This window comes from Aythya fuligula, chromosome 7 (genome assembly GCF_009819795.1).
Source record: "Aythya fuligula isolate bAytFul2 chromosome 7, bAytFul2.pri, whole genome shotgun sequence".
Taxonomy (NCBI): domain Eukaryota; kingdom Metazoa; phylum Chordata; class Aves; order Anseriformes; family Anatidae; genus Aythya; species Aythya fuligula.
The window spans coordinates 37,158,962-37,183,780 of NC_045565.1; the positions used below are offsets into that span (position 1 = coordinate 37,158,962).

A 24,819-nucleotide genomic window follows, 5' to 3' on the forward strand; every position below is an offset into this window, starting at 1 on the left:
GCTTGTGCTACATGCAAGGGACCCGGCGAGCTCACCCCCGCAGCACCCGTCCCTGAGCTGCGACAGAGCAAAGCTTTCCGTGCCTGGGCAAGCATCTGAGAAGTGCACTGTGCTTGGCTGAATTAATTCATTATCAGAAAGCATCCAGACAAACACTGAGCTCCTGAGCACCTGGGGAGAGCAGCACCCACCTGTTTTGCCAGTAACATTACCCTTTGTGCAGCGCACGAGTTGCTGCTTTCCTGAAATGCTTCCTCATCAAGCAGGCATTCCGAGGGCACTTTTTTTTTTTTTCTTTTGTAAGGAAACTTTCTCCAGGCACTGGGAGAATGAAAATCCTTTGGAAAATATCTAGTATGGTGCACTTTGACAATTCCAGGTATTTTCTGGCCACACTTCACAGGCATCAGATGTGACGGTGCCCACACACTGTGCAGGTGAACAAGCAGCAACGCTGCAGTGATGGGAAGGACTGGGTGGCACACTCGGACACGAGGGGGTTGCTTTATATGAACCACTGCCTAAAGGGGAAAAGTGTGGCTGAAACACTCACCTGTATTTACACCAAAGCACACCAAGATCCCCGTTTGGTAAGGAATGTGGTCAGACATAACGGCTTTGAGCCCCATAAACAACCAGAGCCGAGGCTACCCAGCCAAGATTAATGTGGCGAATTGTAAATCTTCTATAATACAATTAGGTAGTGGGACTGTACGGCTCATCTGCTTCCCAGGGAATAAGAGGTATAAATAAAGACTGCCTGGAAAAACACCGACCATTTACATGAGTTGATCTGACGCCAGCACCACATCCTGCCACTTTTAAAGGACACGTGCAGACACAGGAGACCTGGCACATTACACGATTTAAAAAATAGCAGGTAGCTCAAATCTATCATTTTGGTGCTTCCTCCCACTGGGGCCAATGACCCGCAGAAGGAAGGCAGCCTCTGACAAACATCATCGATGTTTATGATCAATAATAAATCACAATTACGGCTGTTGGCTTGTGGGCAGCTCCTGCACTCACCACTGTAAAGGCAGAAGAATGGAGCCGTACCCAGTGCAGCTTCTCTGGATTTATGTCCGTACAATTGCTGTGAGAAACAGATTTGCTTCTAAGCAGTGCACAGACACTTGCATAGGAAGTCAAGAATTTCAGACTTCTTTGAATGCTGATCCAGTCCACAAGAACAAATACATCACGAGAAGACAAGGAGCACGGCTCATTCGACAAACATCGCTGAACTACGATGCTGCCTAGAATAACAACGAGGGCACACCCCATAATCCTCTGGGTAAATCCAGAAAATATTTACTCTAATAAACTCATACAGAAGTGCTTAGGGAATATTTGCTGTATCATGCTAACACGTTCAAAATTTCATAAGAACAGAGGACATTGTTACTTATCATTTATGACATTAAGTGGTTCGTAATTGGATTGTCCAACCACTAGCACGAACAGAATACTCAAAACTCATAAACTGCAGCTTCTAAGGGCTTGCAGATGATTCGGACATCCAATTTAGCTTAATTGTTGCCAAATCCTGCATCTGATGCTGAAATATCCCATGCTCTTGGTTCAATTAACTAGCTTGTGGGGGTGTACTGTATGATTGCTTGTCAGAACAAAGAAAAGATCCAAATGCTAGCCATATTTAAGCCACTGAGAGATTTATAATTAACATTAGCAAAGCAGGGCACATTTTTTTTATTTTAAAAACAAGACGTTTTAATGTTGGCCATGTTAGATCAGCAGTCTGCACGTTGGCTGCGCTGCTGGCATGGAGCTGTCAAAGGCACCGTCACAGATGAGGCACAGCCTCTTCGCAAAGACTACAGATGAATGCAGCCGAGCCGGAGTTTCTCTTACAAGCAATGCTGGAAGAACACGACCTCCAGCTTTTTCTCTTCTGCATCTGCTGCCATCACACAATGGGTGTTACAGCATCTCCTCCGCCCCTCAGAAGACCTACGGCTCTCTGTCTGCCCACCCCGTAATTAGGCTGGCCCTTCTGAACACAGGTATTAATGTTTGATGCAAAGACATCTGACATCCAGCAGACGTAAATCCACAGAAAGGTCTTTTTAATCCAAGTCTAGGAATGAGACTGCACTTGTGGCTTAGCTGGGGCAGGGGGCAGGAGGTACTGTGAGAATTTAATATTGAGACCAGTCACGGGTAAGAGCATGGCAGAATTCAAGCAGGAAACAGCTATTTATTTAGCCACACAACCATTCCCTGTACCGACAGGCAGATGCAGCCTCGTGGTTTGCCTCAGGACACTGCTCCTTCGCCCGGGCCCAGGGGATCCATCCCCTGCAGCACTTCTGGAGCACGCTCCTGGCAGAGTCACCCCTGTGCCAGAGACACGGCCGAGGGCAGCTGCCGCAGGGCCCCCTCTGTGTCCGAACAACGAAAGCAGCCCTGTCTTCAGACCCGGGGCACACAGCATGGCTTTCGTCTGGCAGGAGACCACAAACGAGAGCTCATGGTTCACCCAAGTCTGGGCAGAGATAATGATGTGAAAGAAACCAGGCCAGGAATATGGCAGAATGATGTCCTAAAGGGTCCAGCCTGTGGTCCTAAGCTGTCAGGGCGCTGGCTTGGACATGACGATGTCAACGTGCAAATACAATAATCAAAGATTTATTTGCCGTAGCCACAAGTAATTGGAAAAAAACACCTGTTTGCAAAAGGGCATGTGAGAACGTGCCAGATGTTCCCATCCACAAGGACGTCGCTGCTGCTCTCATTTGGGGCAGCTGGACACAGCTGTGGGACTCTTGCATGGGATTTTGCAGAGGACAGAGAAAATGCCCCTACGAAAGCCTGGCTTTGTGCCTCCGGCTCACAGGACTGAGCTGCACCCTCCTGGGAGCTGTTTCTTTTGCCTGCACTGTAGCGGCACTGCATCATTTTACTCTTTATAGCAAACAAGAACTTCACAGTCTGTACACAAACATGTCATGTGGAAGATGTATTATGGATTTGCTGTCTAGGCTTCCTCCCACTAACGACCTTTTGGAAACTGCCGTAGGAAAGCATTACATATGCCTGTCACTGCGTGACTTTAGGACTGAGCAGGCATCGAGGAAACGCGCAGAGCCCGGTGAAGCCTTGGCCCACCTCAAGCAGCGCCGGGCCCGTGCCGGGCCTCTCCTTTTATACCCCTCTCAGGGTGACAAGCTTCCTTTTCCTTTTCACTTAATGCTTGGCTTTTGGAAAACCGAAAGCTTTACATAAAATTACATACAATTAAAGGCATTTTATATTTCGTGTTTCCATTCCATTTTGTGCAGTTGGTAGGTGGTAGGGGATAGAAAAGCACTGGAAAAAATACAACAAAACACAACTTGTTTGGATGCCAGGGAAAGGCACTAGTTACATCCCCGGGGCCAACAAAATTAAAGAGCAGGAGCGAGGCCAGGATGACAGAGGTGCAAGACGGGATCATTCAGTACCCTTCTCCCTACCCTTTTCAATCACGTCCTACCATTATGACTGCTACTGACAGTTCATCACGCCGCCAATGTCCCACATACAAATAGTGCTGGCGTACCGACCCCCCGAGGTGTCTGCCCACAGCCCCAAGGTGTGACGGGGTGCCCGGGGACATCACCACCACCCCGCCGTCCAGAGCCGCTGTCCTTGCAGCCCAGGACGCAGGTTTTCCCACAGAGGAGCTCCGCTGCCAACTGCATTACAATGCAGGCTCACGCCGCAAGGGATTGAGTCTGCTGCCTTCACACGAGGCTTCATGAATTAAACATTTGTGTCTGGTTCGCTAAGAAGATGAGGATATGTGATTTTTTTCATATTTACTCCTACTGACTTTTAGAACTGTTGGCCAGTTTCAGCCAAATTTCACAGAAGGGTGGATGTCTAGAAGGCATAAAAGTTCGTCTCGGCTCTGTGAAAAACAATGAGACGACGCAAAAGACAGCCCCAGAAGGAAGGAAAGGCTCCATCACTAATTAAACTCTGTGATTAAGTGCCAAGGACTTTTCATCAGTTCATCATACCAAGTTCACTGGTCTGTTTTAATCCAGACAGGCTTTATTCTGGTAACAGACACTAGATCCTATCCAGTGCTGGAGCACTTTGATGAGAAATGACAGGAGAAGGTGACATTTCAGGGCAGGGGTAAGCAGGCGCTGTCCCCAACAGCTCTGCAAGCCCAATGTGGAGCACATCTGCCAAGTGCTGGGGAGTGAGCAGAGTGAAACATCCTATGGTTTATTTCGTAGTCAATAAAGGGGATAGGCTAGCTCACACCAAAATGTTATTCTTGGTTGTATACATGACCTGTGGTGTGTTTCCCAGCTTTCACCAGAGCCCAAAGAACACCACCAAGGTGCTGTCTGTGCCTGCCCTTCATCACCTAGGAAGCGAAGTGTAAGGAGGAAGGCATGTGAGCAGGAACGTGCACTTGTGAGTAAGTACAGTACAAACACTGCCCCAGGAAAGCCATCCTTATCCCATCAAGAGGCTTCATCAAAATACGCAGGGCACTTCCCTGAGACAAGATGGGAAGGACTGGTGGACAAACTGGAGTGCGCTCAGGGTTGGACACTATTCGAGAACAAACATCACCTCCAAACACCATCATTTAAACTGGCATCCCGTTTTCCTCCAGTCTTCCACCGAGCAGGAACCAGCAGGTTTCAGGGCTCAGGAGGACAGCGGCATCCAAGTGGCAAGCTGAGAAGCTGCACGAGGAAGGCGCAGAGCGGAGTGACCCTGCCCAGGAGCCAGCTCCCGGGAGCCCAGGCAGCACCGCGGCAGGCCGTGCCTCCGGGGCAGTGCGGGACGGAGGGCTGCAGCCGGCGGGACGCTGCCTGCAGGGGGGCACACGGGGTCCCAGCGGGTTTCGGGAGGTGGCTGTTTCCACCCTCTGCTCTCCAACGCTGCTTTGCCAGCCCACGGGCCCCCAGCTGCCGGCGGCAGCATCGGTCCCACCTCCGTCCCACCTGCACCCCACGCCGACGTGACTCATCCACCAGGAACGCCGGGGGCCGAAATAAACCCCAGGCAGTTTCAGACGCAAGGATTAATAAGGGCCCGGGTATATAATGATAACAACAGCGGGTAGCTTTTGCTGTAAATCACTATCTTAAAGAGGCCGATCCTCCAGAAATCCCAAACATGTCCTTGGTGCAGTGTGCATTACCATGTCCCAGACCTCATTCCAGATGAAAATGTTCACAACCATATAGCAGAAAAAGCTGCCGAATAATTTCCCTCCTGCTGCTCCCACAACTTGAGACACGAATAGCAAGGTATTGCTGGAGCACATCGGACCAGTTCAGAACAGGCCCTGAACTGTGCCAGCTCCTCTGTGTCTGCGGAGACCCCCACACCACCCCCAGCCCCTCGCCTGGCTGTCCCCGGCCGGCTGTGGCCAGGGCACCTCCTCCTGTGGTGCCCCCCGGGACGTGTCCCTCTGCTGGGAGGTGTGGGGCAAGCTGTGGGGCTGGCATCTGGAGCGACACGCGGCCTGAAGACACCCACAGCACCAATGTAACCTCGGCCTTGCACCTGCTCCAGCACGGGATGAGAAATAAAAGGGAAAAAAAATATCCGTGGTGGTTTAATGTCAGAGGATTATGTTTCTAGCCTTTCTTTTAGGGGAAGAAAATCCAACGTTTATAAAACTGGGAAAAAAAGGAGAAAGGATAAAGCTTGTGTTGATATCAAAGAGACACTCGGCTGAGAAGAGACTTCAGGGGAATTTTATCTATCGTGTATCTACTGGATGGGCATCTATGACCTTTAGAAAATGGATTAAAGTTTTACAATACCCAGCTTCAGGCTGTCTGAATTATTAAAGCAACAAAGTCATGAAGTTAAAGCACTTTTGCAAAGCAAACAACGTTAAGAGCAAGCTTTGGCTGGAGAGGTCCCTCCCTGGAGCTGGCAGGAGCTGTGTGGGGCAGCCGAGCAGCCCGGCGGTGGGAACACCTCACCGCGTGGGGACGTGACTGTCTTCATCAGGCAAACCAGTGCCAGAATTTAACTTCCCATCTTTGCAGGTTACTTGTTTTCGTGAGCCTTCGTTAATATACTGACCAGGTCAAATGCACGTGGAAAGCAAAGCGAAGCCAGCCACGGGGCCAAACACTGCAGCAGGAGGGGCAAGGGCCCCCAGGTGAGTGCCTGTGCCCACAGCCCGGGGGGTGACCCAGGAGTGGGGCTCGCCGCCTGTGACAATGTGTGTTTGCTTCCCACTGCTCTTCCTGCCAGCCTGGATTCACCCCTATTTCCAACAGCAGACATAAACTCGAGCTGAGGAACTTCGGATATGCTTTTATTTCTTCACAGCAGTAAAGTGAAAATAATGAATTCCCCATAACCCCAGATCTTTAATCCCTGGCAAAAATAAAAAAGGTGGTAGCTGATTAGGAGCACATATGGAAGCTCAGATAAAAGGAAAACCTCGGGGAGAACAACCTGCCTTTCTGCCTCCTGGCTCGAGCTGAAAAAGCCTGAACCCAGGAAAGGTCAGCTTTTAAAAGAGAGATGTCAAGATACCTACAAAGGAACTAATGCCTTCTGAGACTTCCATGTCTCACGCTGTCTCTCCTGAAGCCTACCACACCTCGGAGCAAGCTTCCCATCAGCAGAATGGATCAAAACTTGCATCAAATTCTGAAAGCCCTTTCCTGGCTGCTGGCTCCTCGGGTCACAGCCCAGTTAAAACTGGAGCAACTTCTGCTGCCTGAGAAACGTAACACTCCTATTAAAATACTATAAGCCAAATAATGCTATCTCTAATACATATGGGAATGTTGTAAACTTGCTAATTTGAGTAAGGAACTGAGCACAACCTTCATTTGATTAATAGTACCTCAAACACGGATAAACTTAATTTGAGCATAGAAAAATCAGTCAGTTTTTGCAGCCATCCCAGAGATGAAGTTCAGGGACACTCCAGTCTCTTCAAAGGCAATTTCTGGGTTCCCTTTTGCTTTGTTTTGTCCAGTGCCTGTACCAAGGACCATGCGGTCTGTTCTGAGAGGTGCACAAAATGAGAGTGGAAACAAAAATCTGGAAAAGCAAATGCACTGCCCAGAGCTACCCAGCAGCAGGGTGCTGACTAGGTCCCTTCACTACTAGATGACAAATTCCACAGGTCCCACATGAGCACATGCATGGTTCACACTCTCAGTAAGACATTGGCTCCTAAAAACCTTCCTGGATGTGAGCACACAGTGCTTAAACCAACCAAAGCAACTAAATCACTCATACATGTATATTCCAAGTAACAGTTTTCAGGCAGGTAGTTCCACATTTTCCATAATTAAATTCAAGTTTTAAATGATTTTGTAAAAGCAAAAAGTTTTTCCCAATATCAAAAGAAATTTAGCATATTGACATAATTATCCAGAAGGATGACAGATGAATCATTTCAGCATTTTGTTGAAACTGTATATACAGCTCAGATGGCTGATGGACTGCTACACGCTAGACTTAGTCTTTCTTTAACCTAAACAGAACTGGAAGCAGCCATGAGGAGCAGCTCTCCAAAGCCCAAAAGGTCCTGCCCTGAGACAAGAATAATTTTTCTCCTTTTTTCATTGTGAGTAGAAGTAATTTTCCAGCACACAGTGCTGCTGCTCACCAGAATCAATCTCTTTTCTCTGGAAAGTTTACATCTGGAAGGATGAGTCTCCTCATATGACCTCAAAAAAATGTTAGCCACTATTTTTTAGTAAGGTTTTGATTTAGGTTTTTGGTCTTTGACAATAAGCAGAAGTCATAAGACTCAGGTTTCCTGTTCTTGCCAGAAGCATCTGGACAGACTTTCCCCTGCTGTTTGCTGTACCTTTATATTGCTATGCTAAGGAAGGACCTGTGCTTGTATCTAATCATTCTTCATCATCTAACATAACCTCAGAAATCTGATGTAGCTCTGCCTTCAGCTTTTGCCTCTTCTTGCTAAAGAGACAGGAGTGCAGTTGTGGGTGACTGTTTCAAACCCACCCTCTCCCTGCCTTACGCTGCAGTTGGCATAACATTTCCATTAGCCCTCATCCCATGGGAATTCACAATGAAGCCAGGCAGGGATCTGTGTGGGCAGGCTGCGCCCTGAGCATGCCAGAGCGATGCAGTAGAAACCTCAGTTAACTCAGGCTGCAAGGAAACATCTTCACGAGCAAGTAGTGCTAACGGCGGGGCTACTACTGGCAGCGCCCATTCTCCCAGCCCTAAGAACTGGACTGCACCTCACCAAGACCATGGCCAGGAATGTACATCTGTTGTTTCTCAAGACATGCTACTGACACATCTAAAAGATATTAAAATACCAGCAATTGGTAAAAATTTCATCTCTTCTGGCAAAACAGGTCTCAGATATCCTGAGATGTTTCTGCTTTTGCAAAGTCTCCAGGCATCTGGGGCAGGGGCTGGAGCTGCAGGGAACGCAGGGGGTGGTGCTGCATGCCCCAGGCTGGGGGGAGCTGCCAGGAGCAGAGCGAGGGAGTGCAGCACAGCACAGCTCACCTCCTGCACCGCGTCCAGCCTTCCTTACCCACACAGAGAGAGCTGCTGATCAAAGCAGGACGGGCAGAAACCAGCTGAGACGACCAGACCAGACAGAAATGAGAGGATACAGCTTTCTGCTGGCCGACCAACTCGTGGTCAGCTTATCTTAGCAGTGCATGGAGACACGGAGGTGCCTGCACCATCCTCTAAACGAGTTAGTGCTACTTTACATGTTTAATATTCCACACGTTTTGCCCAACCAAAGGTGCATTTCCCTGCCCCAACCTAACACAACCCTGGTGCAAAGCCCCACGCTATGGAACCGCATGAGAAGATTACAACAAACCAAACTCAGCAACTTCCATGAATCCTGACCAGGGCTATTGCTCCAGGGCTCCTGCCCATCGGATGCAGGTGTCTTGGCTAAACAGGAACACGGCTACCGCTGGGACAAGGTAAAACACAGCTGACAAAATAACTGTGAAACTGTAGGAATGCAGCGAAGTCTCATGCATGTACACACGCACACTGAGCTTTCGGCTCACAGTGCAAACAGAAGGTATAAAATGCTGTGAGACAGAGAGTCAGTGAAAAAGGGAATGAAGAAGGAATATAAACCAGCAAACCAAACAATTGGTCTTCAGAGCTATCCAGCTTTTTGATCATCATCCCCCACCTTCTCCCACATACTTGGCAAAAAAAAAATATTAAAAATAATCAACAAAAACTCTTAGGCAGAACTCATTTCTGAGTGGGAAAACTGCCTGAGGCTTCGGAGAACCCTCCCGACCACACCGTGTCAGCCCCATCCATCTCCCAGAACAGCTTCCAGCCCCTTCCCGACCAACTGTCGCTGCTCGCTACCAACAAGCCCCCTCAGGAACAGAAAACATAATGAATACTTGCCACAAAATGATCACAATTGTGCTCGTAATCTAAAATACAGCTGTTTCACCAAGATGCCAAGAACTAAAGCAATGCCTTATGGCAACAAAGCATTCTCCCGAATGCATTCCTCCTGTGTTTACTTAGCAGCCATCATCCCACAATTAAAATAATTCATTTCAGCAACATTACTGTTTCAGTAAGCAGTAAGCACTTAACAGCAGACACCTGATAAAACGTACAGGGGAACTTGAGACGGAGCGAACAAGCCTACCTTGCCAAAGCTTCCCTTCCCGATCGCCCGGAGAATCTGGAAGTGGTCAAAGTTCACTACAAGACAAAGAAAAAACAGTTTAAATTTGTAAAGGCTTTACTACAAAGATTGTGTATTTAAAAAGGCAAGGAGATATGCAAAGAGCAATAGCCAAGCTTTACTAGAGATCACCGCCTGCTGTGCAGATGCAGGACACCGGTTACTTTTCTTTCCGTGGTCTTTCCTTTTACCTGCCTGAGGTTGCTAACAAACACGGTCAATCAGTTTGCTAACCAGGAGGTTTAGCACCAGTTAATACAGCCCCAACCTGTGTCGGTACCGGAGGGACCCCACGGGATCACCCCGAGCAGGGAGCAGGCCCAGGGAGCCCCGGTGACGAGGACACCACCGCGCCCCAAGCCCTCGGCCGCGCCACTCCTGCTCGCCCGGCCCCCGCTCAGTACCGCCTGTGCACACAAACAGTCGGTGTGCTGTTGGTGCCTTCCGAAGGCAACATTTACAGGATGGGGACAGGATTCCACTCTGCATGTGCAAACCCACCCGTACCAGATCTGGGATTTGCTCCAGAGCCACAGTGAGGAGTACCGACAGGAGGGACAGAGCAGATACAACACCGCAGCCACTGCCTTCACCAGCAACTGCCGCAAACAAAGTCATCTACCAAGCTGCTGCTACGACCTAAGACTGGTCTTAAATAAAAAATAATAATGTCTGTTTCTAACAATAACGATACAATCTCTGCTACCATCCAACTGGAGTTTGTACCCAAACACCCAGCCGCTCCACAGAGGCTCGGCCACGGGCTGGGCTGTGCCTGCAGCTCTCCACCCGTGACCCTCCAGCACACCCACCATCAGATCCCGGCCCTGCAATGGACCCTAGGGATTTCCTTCCTCCCCATACAGCTCTGAAAGTTGGACCAAGAGCAAGGCTTGTTACGGGCCTGGGGATTTCCAGCACAAATGACAGGTGAGATGGGCAGGAGTGCTCCGACCCACGTGTGACTGACAGCAGAGACAGAAATCACACAGGAAGAGTGGGAGCAAAGAATTCACTATAAATACTCCGAGTCCCACTCCCATAGCTTTAATACATGCACACCCGTCATCTCCGAGGATGAATCAAAAGCCCACACATGCCCGTGGAGTTCCTATTATCCTCTTGTGCTAGGCTTATATCCAAAATATTGTTATTGTCACTCTTGCGGGACATTTTCTGCAGAAGAACTCGGCAAACTTTGCCAAATGGAACTGAGAACAGCGCCTGGCCCGGCTCCTGCCACACGTCGCCCACACGCCAGGCCCGCTCCCCCGGGCCCTGAGGGCCAAGGTGACTCCAGCGGCCACCCCACCAGGTGCCGGGGAGCTGCTGCCGCCCTGACCCCACAATGTGTGCACAGACAACGCACAGACCACGGCTACGGCTTGGTCGTGAACACTCCAGCTGAAATCCAGAGCCCGAGCACGCAGTGCTGAAGCACTCTGGGCAACAGATCCAGTTCTTTTCCAGATGCACGCTAATCCATTACTGACCTGTGGTCACTGGAAATGTTCGAAGGGGAAACCCGATTACGGTGAGCGTGTTTGGAGCACGGTCAGCCATTCGCAATCAAACTTTGCGCCAGTGCTCGTGATCTGCGACCCCTTTGGGAGGACGGCTTTCGACAATTCTTTATTACAATGTTTGGAAGATTGTGCAGAAAAGCATCGCCGCCTAGAAAACAAACCCCAAACTGTCATTCTTGTGTATCCATGGCTACAACTGATAGGGAAAGCATGCTCCAGTCAGCAGTCAAGAAACAAATCCAGATATGAATATTTACCAGGCCCTTGAACCTCTCAGCAGACAGCGCTTTTAATAAATTAAAGACACCAGCCTGCTGATTTGAAGTACAGATGATGTCAGATGAACTCGACTTTCTTCCAGTTTCATTTTTTTTCTTTAGGAATTATTAACTGCAATAAGTAAAAAGCAAACCTCAACATTTGCGTAAGAAAAGCACAGTAGCAGCACGTTGCTTTTTGCGCATGATATTTCTAAAAGAGACGACACAGCACCACAGCATTTCTGATCATCCCCGAAACCGAAATCCCGAGCCCTCCCGGAGCAGTGATGTGCTCCAGCCTCCTCTTTCTGTGAGCTGGCAGAAGGCTGCCGCGCACCAGCAGCCGGAAGAGCTGGCTGCTGGGGGTGATCTGTAGGAGCCTGACTCACCGCGCCAGGGAGGGATTTCGTGCCGCACGCTCCCCGCAGCGGGAGCTGATAAGCAGCCACCTCGGCACGGGGCCACGGCTCATGGGCACAGCCCATGGGCACAGCACGGGGCCTGGGGGGCACAGCCTGTGGGCACAGCACGGGGCCTGGCCACAGGGACCCACGAGAGGGACCCGGAATCCGCCCCGCAGCTAATGATGGCACGGCAGTGGCACCGCCACCCAACGCCGCCGTGTGCTCAGCTCCCCAGCGGGTATTTCCACAGCTCCTCCTGGAGAAGCCAAGCTAAATACTCCTACTGGCTTCTGCAACAGCTCGTTAGCAGCGTAGCACCTTCTCAGTGAAGTGCTGGACGTAACGTGTTGGCATTTACCTCGAGACATGCCTCTTCCTGACATCAGGCACTGCAGCGTGAAGCACACAGATAAAAGCCGTGACCAGGATTTGCCTAGCGCAGCCTCGCCTTGTTCTCAGCCCCCCGACCACGAGGACAGCAGGGCCGCAGGGCTTTTCGTGCCTGTTGGGCCTCCCCGAGCCACATCCAGCCCCCTTGGCAAGAGAGGGCCAGGTGCTGCGTGACATCCCTGCAATTAAGGTCTCACTGTAATCACTGCCTGTACTGAGTTATAAAGCAGGCTGGAGCCACGGCTCCTATCTGCCAGGGAAATACAGAGAGTGGAGGATGTGCTTCTCTGCAACAACTTTTTATGCAGAAGGATGAGCATGCCTCAATACGACACACATGAGTTTTTAGACTTTACTATCTTAAAACTAGGAATGTTTTCGAGATTTTTGCTGTTCGTTCTGTATTTCTTTACAAAATATCAAAGTATGACAAGAGAAAATACAGCAAGTCTTCAGATACTTGGTGGGCACCAAGTGAAGGTCCTGGTATTAACAGTAGATAAACAGTGAGCATGGTTATTAAACCTGATACCCAGCATCCTCAAATCTGGGGAAAACAGAAAGTTTGGTACCACTTTTTAAGGACCGAGACAACCTTTCGCTATTTATCTGCATGTTTTTCAGCTTCATCAGTAAAAATTGTGAGGTCTCAGCTCCAAGAATGACTCTCTATGGGGCTAAAGACATACAAAATACTCTTTTGATTTTTTTAACAATAAATTTGTAGGACAATTACAGCACGATCAGGTCTCTCTATTAATGCACTTCTATATGTTGGCATAATTAATAGCATATGTCTACCTATTATATTACTGCAGCCTAGCTCGGGAAGAAAACACCACAGTAATTGATGTAGAAACATTCGTACGCAGCCACGCTAACCACAAGTTTGCTGCCAAAAAATGCCAGGAGTTTCAGCTCAAAGGAAGCAGAGTTAGATAGACCTAAAAGCAATAACACACATCGACTGCAGCCAGAAGGGAAGGGCCCCTCTGCAAAGCCAGGAGGCAGCGGAGGGACCCTGAGAGCAGCCAGCCCGCAGGGAACCGGGGCCAGCAGGCAGCACAGGGGGAGAAATGGGCATGGAACTGAAGGAACCGGTGCAGGACCCACAGACATCGGGTCAGGAATAGGTTTTAGAGCCAGGGGCAGGGCTTGAGCAAGGACAGTGGGCAGATGGGGAAAGTAGCACAAAGACATCTAAGCGCAGATGTCACTGCAACAGAAACCCACAGAAGTTTCCAAAGGCAGCAGTGAGCCTGCTAAGATCTGTGGCAGGACAGCAGAGGGACAGGAAGGGCTCAACACAAAAAGCTTCTGAGGATGAGTCTGAATGAATTGGAAAGATCAGAAAAATTAGGTGAGGTAAAAGCTGCTTGGAAAAAAAAAAAAAAAAAAAAAGGTATTTGTTGGAGAAAGGGGAGGAAAGACGAGTGAGGAACAATACCAGCAATCCTCCCCACGTCTGAAGCCCTTCTGCTCCACTCCTCCAGGGCCCTCGCAGCGGTCTCACACGCAGCATCAATTCTCTAGCAGAAAGGCTCCACGTGGCACAAGAAATCCCTGCTTTCCTTTGTGTGCTGGAAAGGCACACGTTTGGTCTCCAACATCTAAGGCTGATCTGTTTTACCTATTCATATCGACAGAGAAGATTGCATGGGGGAGAAAAATGGAAATACAGAATAACGTGACTGACAGGGAACTCAAGTGAGCATTAACTACCCAGGAACTCAGGGAATGCTGGTAGATAATGAAAGAAATTAAAGGTATAATACAAGCCCGGTGCTATAAATGAAACCCTTTAGAAACTAAGGATTCAAACATACTATTAGGAAGCAACTCCAAAGTCATGTAAAAACAGTAAGTTATTGTATGATGAAAATGAATCTCTGACTCTGCAAGGAACCAAACATAGCACACAAAGCAACTGCAGACATTTTAGGGGACTGGGTTATTGATACTGGGTACGAGAATGTTTGCATTGGCCACAACCCATTCCTAATTAGCGCAGAACGGCTGTTTGCATTGGCCAGGAAGCCTTCCATACGCATGCCAGTGTACTGCGTTCATCTGCCTCTTCCTCAGCAAGCTCGGGAGGCAGCAGCAACCGCCAGGAGCAGCACGGCACCTCGTCTGCTGCACCTCGTCTGCTGCGAACGGCTCGCCTTGCAAACCCCACTGCTGCCAGAACTGCGCTGTGTGCTGACAGCCACCCAGAGGGGTGACCTGGCTGATCATTAACCGCCCAGCCAAGCTCTGTTGGCACAGGTTAGCGAGCACCAAATGAGCTCATGGCAGTGCTGGCCACAGGCACGGCCACGAGCACGTGCTCTCTCCCGCATGCTGAGGGGTGAACGAGGCTGCAGGCTGCGCAGCCATCCCCACAACTCACCCCTGCAGCTCAGGGGGTGCCTGTTCCTGAGGCCCATGGGGCTCACCAGCCTCCTCCGGCCCACCCAGACCAAAGTAACCAACTAGCACCCCGAGGCCAAGGCCAAAGAGATTTTTGTTTCCCTCCTCCAGGTCGACAGAGCTCAGGTGAGGATGCAATGGTTTGTGAACAGTGCTTGGGTGCATTTCTAGGGCTCGTATCTAGAGCATTATTTTCTCTATTGGACATTGCTGAAAGCACACATTTATCTCCGTGTTAAATACACTATTTCAAGTCTGCATATGGAGCTGCTATTCCTACAGAAGATGATTATTAAAGCCAAGCCAACGCTAATCGTTCACCCCTGGAACAGAAGGGCGCCGCTCCCCAGCAGTGCCGTGTCCTACCATGAGAGCTGGTCCCGCGCTGCCACACGTGGCCCTACCAGGAGCCACCAAGGCGAGACAGCAGCGAGACATCCTGCCCAGAGGTGCTGCACACGAGGCAGGCACCGAGCCGCCTCCGTGCAGCCGGAGCTGCCCCAGCTCACGGCAGGACAGCCGCAGCACCTCGTGCCCCTGGGCGCAGGGCACTGTGCACGAGGAGCCCCCTGCCCCACCGTGGGGGCGAAGGCACTGCCCGGAGGGTGCCGGTGGGAGGGAGAGCTGCTCGAGCAGCTGGAACGAAATCTCGCTGGGAAGCTGTCAAACTCTGCCAGTGCACCGAGTCTGAAGTAGAGCGGGGCTGCAGCCGTTTGATCACGGCAGCGTCGTATCTGGGCTGAAAGGATTGCTAATTAGAGCCCTGTGAGGTATGACAGGAACACACTGTTTTTATTCCAGCTCCTTGGATGTGTCATTGTAGCAAACCTGAAATCTGTTTCCTGGGGCAGGCGCACGTTTCAGAAGCTGATGCTGAAGTACGGGCTTGGACGCACAAGGACTGCAAGAGAACGCTGGTGTGGCAGAGAAAACAGCTCCCTGCCTTCACGGCAGCAACTCGGGGAGGTAAAAAAATGTTTGGAGGAGTTTTTACCTTATATTTTGCATCTTAACTGTGCTTAATATCTGAGAACGTGAGCTTAAAACACCAGAAGAAACAAGGAGACAGGGACCAGAGGAGCAAGGTACCAGCACTGAGGAAGGCGCCGGCAGCCAGGGCAGTGCCCCAGAGCTCGCTCTGCTCCTCGGGGCAAGAGCCAGGGGCCTTTACCCACACGGGCACAGCAGAAGGCCCCGGGCTGATTTCCCATGCTGAGTTATTCAAGCTCTTTTAGCTGTAAGTCAGCACCCCTTGCCCTAGCACTGCACGATCACGCAGGTGACCTCGGTCCCACCCGTGACATTTCTCCCGACTGCTCTCCGCGAGCAGTGAGACCCGCAGAGAGGAGCTGCGGGCACGCTCTGCTCCCAGGCCCCTGCCTGCACAGCCGGGAAGGGAGCACGGGCAGGGCAGCACGGGTGGCACAACGGGAGGAGCGGGAGGAGGAGAGCAGCAGCCGGGCTGAGCGGTGGCTCTGGCTCTGCCAGCTCAGCGCCCGGCTGGAGCTATGGGATAATCACCACTTCTCGCTCCGCGGCACCAGTAATTATTTTTCTTCATCTCTCCCCGCTCTCTCTCCCAGAATAGCACAAGAGCATCAGGAAGGTTATTTGAGCCATTTAATTCTGGGACGGTTCCATTGTAATTACCGAGTCGGGTTCTTCCAGCCGCGTGGGGGAAAAGAAGAAGGAACAAAATGTCCCCTCCCGGTCACCTCCCCGCTCCCTGCGGCACAGCTCCTCCTCCGTATGTGCTGGCAGCAGGAGCACACCGCCGGCCCTTCCTCCTGAACCCAGGCTACCCCCCGGGTGGGCTCTCACACGCCAAGCAGGGCGAAAACCCACTCCCTGGGCAGAACTACAGGGCGTGATGCTGCTCGGTTTTAGTGCGGATCAGAGCAGGATCGTGCCTGTCTGCAGAGCGATGGCCTTTGTAATTTCAACATAAAAGCCTGCAGAAAAGGCTTCTGGAAAAACATACAGACACACGCCTGGAAGAAGTGATCAGGTAACAGGCAGAAAGACTCCTCACTCCTCACCTTCCTGCTTCCTTCCGTGCAGCTGCCCATCAGAGCTGGATTTCATCACTTCAGATCAGCAGGGGGCACGGGGACCTGAGGCACTTCACAGCCAACACTCCCACATCACATCCACACCCATACACCTGCACTGAGCCTCCAAACACCACCCCTGGGCCACCGCGGCCCCGACTCTGCCAGGGCAGGAGGGGCACCACGCGGCACACGTGGCACCGTGTCCCCACAGCCCAGCCGCAGGCCCTGGGGACACGCTGCTGCCACCACCAGCAGCCCTGCCGCACCTCCTGGCACCCGCACGGTGCCACCAGGAGGGCCCTCGCCAGGGCACAGGGCTCGTCCAGCCCTCTGGCGTTAATGCAGGCTAAAGGGGCTTTTTCTTCCCCGTCTTCTCTAGGAGTTCAGTGCCAAATCAGCAGTTTGTAATGGGACCAATTGGTAAGCACGTGGGGAGGACTTTCACTAAAAGGCACCAAGACGTTCCTCCTGCAAGGCATGTCACCTTACATCGGCAAACAAATTAACTCAATTCCAAATTCAGCTTCCATCTTTAATCTAGCTGGCGGATCGGATGTGATCTCCAGCTTATGGAATTTTACTTCAAGTAACTAACACTGATTTTGCAAAAAAAAGAATGCTGTTATAGCATGTTCATAGTAGTGTAACATTAGCAATAAACATCTGCTAACTGTTACTTAATGTTTCTGCAACATATGTGATCGATGACAAACGGCTGACTTCAGGTGCCTGGTGAAACATTTCGGCTCTGCGGTGCTCGGGGCTGGGCTGTGGCTGCTGAAATCCCTCAAGTGAACAGAAGGCACCTCGGCACAGCTACACAGCTTTACACAAATTTATTTCAACAAAAATTACAAAGATGTCTCGCCCAAAACATAATTCACTTTCTCAGTTTAATTTCATTTTTTGCTGTGTGTAGGGAGGTGGCAAAGCCTCTCCTTTTTCTGCAGTGTTTACAAAACTGGCTGCGACTGTGCTTTTCTGCAGAGCAGACCTCCCTTTTCATCTGAATTTAAGAGGTAAAAGGAATAAAGAATTAAACACAATGAAATATTTGATCCAAAATGAAGCGTTGATTTCTCTACTGAAAATTCTGAGTTTCAGGTCACCCAAACCAAGCTTTTTTCCCCAAATCCTCTGAAACACTGCCAAAGCAGCCGTGCAGGAGCTGCAGCCCTTGCGCCCCGCCACCTGCCCCTGCTCCAGAGCCACGGGAGCAGCTCCAGCACCTGCAGCGCCCCTGCAATCCCTGCACCCAGGGCTCAGCCCCCTGCTCTGCAGCCTGCCCCTCGCATGCCTGTGGCTGGAGAACTCCTTCCCGACAGCTCCTGCTCAGCGATTCCACCAGGCGTGCAGGGAAGCGTTGCTCCATGCCTGCACCACCAGCACAGCACCGCCAGCCGAGCCCGAGCCCTGGTGGGAAGCTCACAGCCAGCTTCCATCGAGACTGGCTCTGATGGAAAGCGCCCACATCAAATTACAAAAAAAAAAGAAAGAAAAAAAATCTTAATGTTTCGAGTTTTCCTGAAAACTTGGCTGAGTAAAGTTTGGGGCAACTCTGCCATTCCCATTTCAAATCAAAAGTTTTTCCTTTGCAAACCTCAGCCTGATCCGGGGAGGCTGAGCCTGCGGGACAGAAGGGAGGGACCGAGTTGCCAGGCACCCGCGGGCATGGGCAACAATAACCATAGGGGCACAGCTGGCTTGCTTCACCTCGCTCCCGTGCACAGCAGGAAGCTGTTCTGGGGTTCTGCTAAAGACAACGGGGAACACAACTGGTGCATGTTTCCGCTGCTCTGTGGGCAGGCAATATTGCCAACCAAACCTAATTGCCTTACATAAAACTCCCAGGACTCGTGGCAATCAGCCAGCAGCACTGCCCCTTGGCCGCACTGCCCCTGTACTGACTCCACACTGCACACACAGCCTGGCACCGCACCGCTACGGCACTCATCAGGTGTTAGGGGAGCAGGACCAGCTCTGATTTTATGGCATAGTTTGTAACGTGGTAGCCAGTTTCCAGCACTAATATAACAAGGACGGAAATCTTTGCTTTTATGCCTACAGTGATAGGTTAATTCAGTGTCTTGAACTCGCAGCACAATAAATAAAAATGTTTCGTGTCGGAAACACTCTGCGTATTTTCCTGACCTTAGCTCACCATGCGGTTCCTACTGCACCAGGAGAACCACGCCGTGACCAATTAGTCCTTTAAGCCATTCCAACACTCTGTTTAATGAACAGCTGAACAACAACAAAGCCACCTCGGAGGACCTGATACTCCGACCTGCTTGACACCCTCGTGCCTTTAATTCACCTCTGTCCCAGGATGAGCACAAGCCTCAATCCTGTCCCTTCGTTCAGCAGGAACCTTCTTGCAAGGAATGAGCAGGATTTAAAGGATGCGAAGGGCTCGTGCTGCCCTCCTGCACGGGGACGTACTTTGTTCTGAAGGCACAGCACCCCGCACGCCACAGCTCCTTCTCTGTGTTAATCACTTTGAAGTCACTGAATTATTCACCGTTCAGAAAATGCATTTCCATCGCCCAGAGTTAGCAATTGGAAGTAACTCGCAGAAATAGGTCAGCCTCATCCCATAGAAGAATTAACATACATTTCATGTGCTCCCCCCCTCCGGTTTCTATTTTTAAACTCTGCTCCGTGTGAGGACGGGACAAATTTAAACCCTCTGCATTTTTCATGCTGCTACATCACGCCAAGCCTGCAGGCTGCACCATGTGCCCTGACTTTACATTTTTAATAAACCGCAGCCGGCAACAGAAGTAACGGGCTGAGCTGCCCGGCCTTCCCCCGAGGTGAGCACACCGGGCACAGCAGCTGCAGAGGATGGGACCCGAGTTTCCCAACTCCACCACCCCAGCTCGAGACAACCCCCTCCTGTTCTTCACCTGCTTTGGAGGGGGCAGCAGTTTGTGGTTTTCTTTCTTTTCAGTACCTCCCAGATGAACGGATTTTAAGGTGATATTTAAAAATAAAGGAATCTTCTGCTGGCACTTGCAATTTGCTGTTTTCGCCCATTTCCCAAGGCAGCACAATTTACTGGGGCTGCTCCCCAGCAAGCTGCTACCCCGAGCGTGCCCGGGCTGCGTCCTGCGGGGTGCACACACATCAGCCCCTGCTCGCGGGGAGCCCCCTGCAGCCCCGCACAGCTCATGCTGCCGGCTCGGCCTCGCCAGCTGGGGCTGCCACGTGCAGGATCCAACCGAGAGGCAACGACGACACGTGGGGGTACAAAGCAAGAAATCTTTCACACGCTATCCCAGGACTGAGGACAAAGAGCAAAATCAGGATCACAGCCCACAGCATGCCGCCAGGGAAGCGAAGGAAACCCAGCCTGCAGGGGCAGAGCGCGACAGAGGAGGAGCACGGCGCCGCGCTCATGTTCCTGGGGCCGCCAACCACCACCAGCCCCGGGCTCTATTCCTGGCTGCCCATCTGATCCAGAGCGAATTGAACTGGCTCTCCCTTTGTGCTGCCCCTTAAAAGCCCATTTTTCAGTGCAAAGCGTGCCTGCCACTGTCTGTGCTGCGCAGCCGAGCGAGCACAGCGGGGCCTTATTCTGCACAGAAATTGGGTAAAGATGTCCAAGCAGAATTACGCACCAACCACCTGCGGGTCAGAGCTTCATCTCCTGAGTGGATAAAGAGCAGAAATAACGAGAAGAGGTCCGTGAGTGCTTTGTGAGTTCTAAGGTCCTCATTCAACGATGCTCACAATGGCAGTGGCAGATTTGGGGGATGATATTTTGCCTGGCAGAATCAATAGCGGAGCTTCCTACTGACTTTAACGAGGTACCCGTTTTCTTGGTAAAGCTCTGGAAGTGCCCATCTCCCTGCACAGAAAAACACAAACCGTGTTCCCTTTGGGAAGCACCAGGGATCTGCCTGAAGCCAGTCTCATGGTTACACAGCTTAAAATTTATTAAAATTGCAAAATGGGCCGAGAGATCATGGCAAAGTCAGGCCCTTCAGGCTTCACACTTCTGAGTGGGATGCTGCTTGTTTGTGATTCATACCAGGACAGAGAGACGCTGATCTTGGAACAAAACCTGTGCTGCCATAGATCAATTGCTGCATTGCTTTGTTCCCGTAGCACGCTGAAGTGATTGTTACCTACTCAGGAAGAGGAGTGCTGATAACAGCATGCTCACAGGCTCACACCAGCATTCGATCCAAAACAATCGTTCGGCTCGACAGCAAACGGTTTGTGCCAATTCCTGCTAACTTTTAATATTTGTGTATCGACAGATACAGAGTCACATCGAAATGGCACAAATCCGAACACGCAGCAGGATTAACTCTTCTCGCTTTCAACTTAATTATGTGCAGTCAGGTGGCACTTAATATTCCTCCTTCCCAGCTAAACTCAACAGCACACGCTTAATGATTTCAGGGCACATACGCTGATGGAGCTAATTAGGACTCCTGTAGGGCTGAGCTCAACTTTTCCAGTGTTGTCTAAACTGAAAACAAAATGTTCTAGAAGCCATACTGCGTAGCAGACAACTTGTTTCTACGATTCTACAACCCAATAATGTTTGCTGGGAAAATGAAAACATCTCCAAAGATCAATACCGAGCAGCCCGTTTCCTGGGCTTTCAGACTGCCCCACACCATTGGCTCCACTTTCATGAGGACCAAGCTGGGGACCACATGAAAAACCTCCACTTACACACACTTTGAAATGGACTAAGCTAAAGCTAAACACAACCTCAATTTAAGAATACAAGGAATAAACAAAGTAAGTTCCTCCATCCGTGACTCCCCGCTGAAGGGCCCACCGGTCAGCCAGGCGAGCCATCAGCTGGCCTATCATTAACCCAGCTGTACGGTGCCGTCTGAATGCCAAAAGGCAAGTTTGGGAGCGTGTTACAGACCGTGCTATGGTTTAAGCTTTCTAACACAAGCCGAGGGAACAGAAGCCAGCCTGCTGCTCTGCCAGCTGCTGGAGCCGCTGCGGTGGCAGGTACCACTCTCGTGGAGGCGCCCTCACCTTCTGCAGCTGCCCATCAGGTTAGGCAGATAGAAGCAGCATAGATGTAAGCCCCAGCCCCAGGCAGGCCACCCCTGTCCCCATCACAGGGGCACGAACAGTCCCGGCAGCTGCAGTGCCCGAGGACAGCCCATAACCCCGGGGTTAGGAACCCCCCGGGGGGCGACAGCGCTGCCCCCGCTCCTGTCTGATGGAGACTCCTCTCCCTTCAGAAAAGACGGCTGCTATTTTTGGACCTTCAGGCTCCCGCTTCAAATGTCAGCAAATTTACATCTCAGAAATACATCCACTCCTCCTCCGGCACACACGAAGCATTCTGGGCAGCTGAGAAGGGAATTGTGCTTACTCACTGCGGCACTCTGCTCCCAGACCTTGCCGGTGGCAGCCTTTCCTTTGCACAGAGGCTCTGCGAGCCCCGGGCAACCACCCAGAACCCCGTCCCCTCTCCAGAAGCGGGTCATGAAATGCCCTCCTCTGCCCAGCAGCCGGCTCAGAGGCTGCTGGATGCCATGTGCTCGAGGGGAAGGCCGGGCTGGCTGCTGAAGGGCTGCCTAGCTGCTCTCAGGGCATCAGCCCAGCTCCCCAGATGGTGCCTTCTGCCGGTACAGAGGAACCCCCATCAGCTCCCAGGCAGGCTCAGAAGAGCTTCAGAAGCAAATCCTTTTAATAAGCAAGTAATTTGCACTTTTTTCTACATTATTGTTCAAGGACCAACTGCAAACCCCCTCGGTCAGTCTCACTAGGTGTTACCCACAACGTGCCTTAAGGCTGCAAACATCCGTGCCCGTCATGAAGACACCCGTCGTCCCTCTCCGAACACCAAAGTGCCGCAGTGCACGTCACCTGTGTAAATCCAGGAATCCTGTAACGTGAAAGCATCGGATGACATGACCGCAGAATCGCGTGCAGAAAGGGAAACACAGGCTTAGCCAGATGCTGACATCAAATTGACCTCTCTCATCTTCCCCTTTCCCTTACCCGTACTTTTTTCCCTGCCTCTGCTGTTTTATTTCTCTTTTTTTTTCCTCCCACTCAAACACTGCAATGAACTGGTACTCAACTCCTGCTAGAAACACACTGATCAAGATGTATTAATTCATGTAAAATCTTTTCCACTTTTCTACACCTGAAAGAGAAAGCCGAAAAAAAAAAAAAAAAAAAACATTTTGGAGTTTGAGATAAGTAAGTATAGCATTACTTACAGAAAAGGCTCTCCATCACAGCAGGTGACCCTTATTTCCAGCATTACTGCACGGAGAGCTAGCCGAACTATTCATCATTAAATTAGCCCCTTTCTTTTCTAATAATCATTTAAGACTCATTCCTGCTCACCACAAATGTATTCACCCTGTCAGCAAGGTCTGGACTGCGCACTGCACATATCCAGAGCTGCACATATCCAGCACTGCTACGGCAATGCTAGACCTTTTCTGAGGTGAGAGGAAATTCAGGGGTTGAAAAATCCCTGGTGTCCAGAAATGGTACCCCTTGTGCAAGACAGAGATGAGAGCCGGGCTAACGAGAGATTACTACTCCCTGGGAGCCTGAGTAATAAAGAGGGCCCAACAAGATAAAATCGAGATATATTAGGAGGGAAAAAAAAGCAATCAGCGTAACGATGACAAACAAGAGAAAACCGTGCCATCTGGAGCTGATGGACTTGCCATTGATATGTCGCAGCATTTTACCTTCCAGATAATCTATCAGCTGATGCACTAGATTGAAAGCAATTCCTCCCTCGATAAGGATGTTGTTCTTATGTGGCAGCCATACACTGAAAACATTCCCATTAAAAAAGATCCACAGGAAAACAACAACAACAAGCAGAGGAGAGGTGAACCACGGGACTGGAGAGCCCAGCGTTGTGCTTCAGTGGCTGTTCCCCGTTCTGCGCCAGCTGCATGGCAAGAGCACGCTGCCTGACTCTCATGATAAGCAAATTCTGGAGATGAAAAACAACAAGGCTGTAAATGCACAGAGCTTCGCCACCACCCAAGCAGCCTCTTCAGCCCTTGTTGCAGGACACAGGAGCCCGGCTTACCTTCTGGGACAGCACGCAGCACAGCGAAGCTGAGACTCACACCAGAAAGTAAGAAAAACCAGTGTGTTACTGATGCCAAAAGCACCGAAGCATATACAGGAAGGAATAATCCCCTGTGAAGTGTAGGAACCACTACCTTGAAATATGCAGTTAAAGCTCCGATTAAGTCCTGCGTTCAGTGAAAGCAGTGCAAAATTCCCCCAGTAAAAAAGGGACAAATTTCATCCCTAAAACAGACAGTCCTAACGAGCAGGTGAGGACAAAGCAGTGAATTATTTCTACAATTAAACTCTCACGGAGGGAAGGTGACGTACTGTCTGCCGCTCTCACTGCTCTGTAACCCCTCCACAGACCTCTCCCTTACCTCCTTGTTTCTCTGTGGCTGGACCACGTTTGTTGTCCCTCTCATGCAGCCACTGCAGTACAAACCACTTATGAGATATTAACAAGAACAGATTGCATAGATTTTTCCCAACTAACCAGTTTCAAAAAAAATCTGATAAATGATAGTCAACCAAAAAAAAAAAAAGCCTTTCCTTTCTCTCAGGATCTGTTTTCATACCTGACATCTTGAGCACTTTCCAGTTATACTTAATGAATGGAAACTGTTCTCTCCTTATTCCCTAAAGGCAAATACGATTTTTCTACCTCATCATGGAAAAAAAAATTGCTCAGATTGTCTCCATTTGACTAAAAATAGTGACAGAAAGACAAAATGTCTCCTAAATTAGCTTAATGGTACTCAGTAATATTCAAAAAGCCACACAAGTTTTATATATACATATTTGTATTAATATATTTAAACATACATTCACACCAGGATTAATCACTGGGAGGAAACGCCTTGCTGCCAGAGGGACCAAGTCTCCTGCTCATGGTATGAACGGAGTCCCTCTGTCTGAGGCAGCCTACATACATACGCTGACCAGAAAAGCTGGAAGCATACAACCTGTGTTCACCCCCCCAGCTCTAAAATCCTTGTCTTACCACAGCCTCATTCACAAACAACACCCACAGGACCATAGGCAGGG

The 24,819-nt window shown here is 50.4% G+C and overlaps 1 protein-coding gene across 1 annotated transcript in view; it reads right to left on the reverse strand.

Moving 5' to 3' along the window:
- Nucleotides 1-24,819, reverse strand: part of STK32C (serine/threonine kinase 32C) — a 78,892-nt gene that overhangs the window by 28,677 nt on the left and 25,396 nt on the right. Inside the window, exon 2 of the mRNA XM_032191007.1 lies at nucleotides 9,650-9,705. Within this exon, the coding sequence (XP_032046898.1) occupies nucleotides 9,650-9,705 (56 nt within the window). The remainder of the gene's footprint in view (nucleotides 1-9,649; nucleotides 9,706-24,819) is intronic.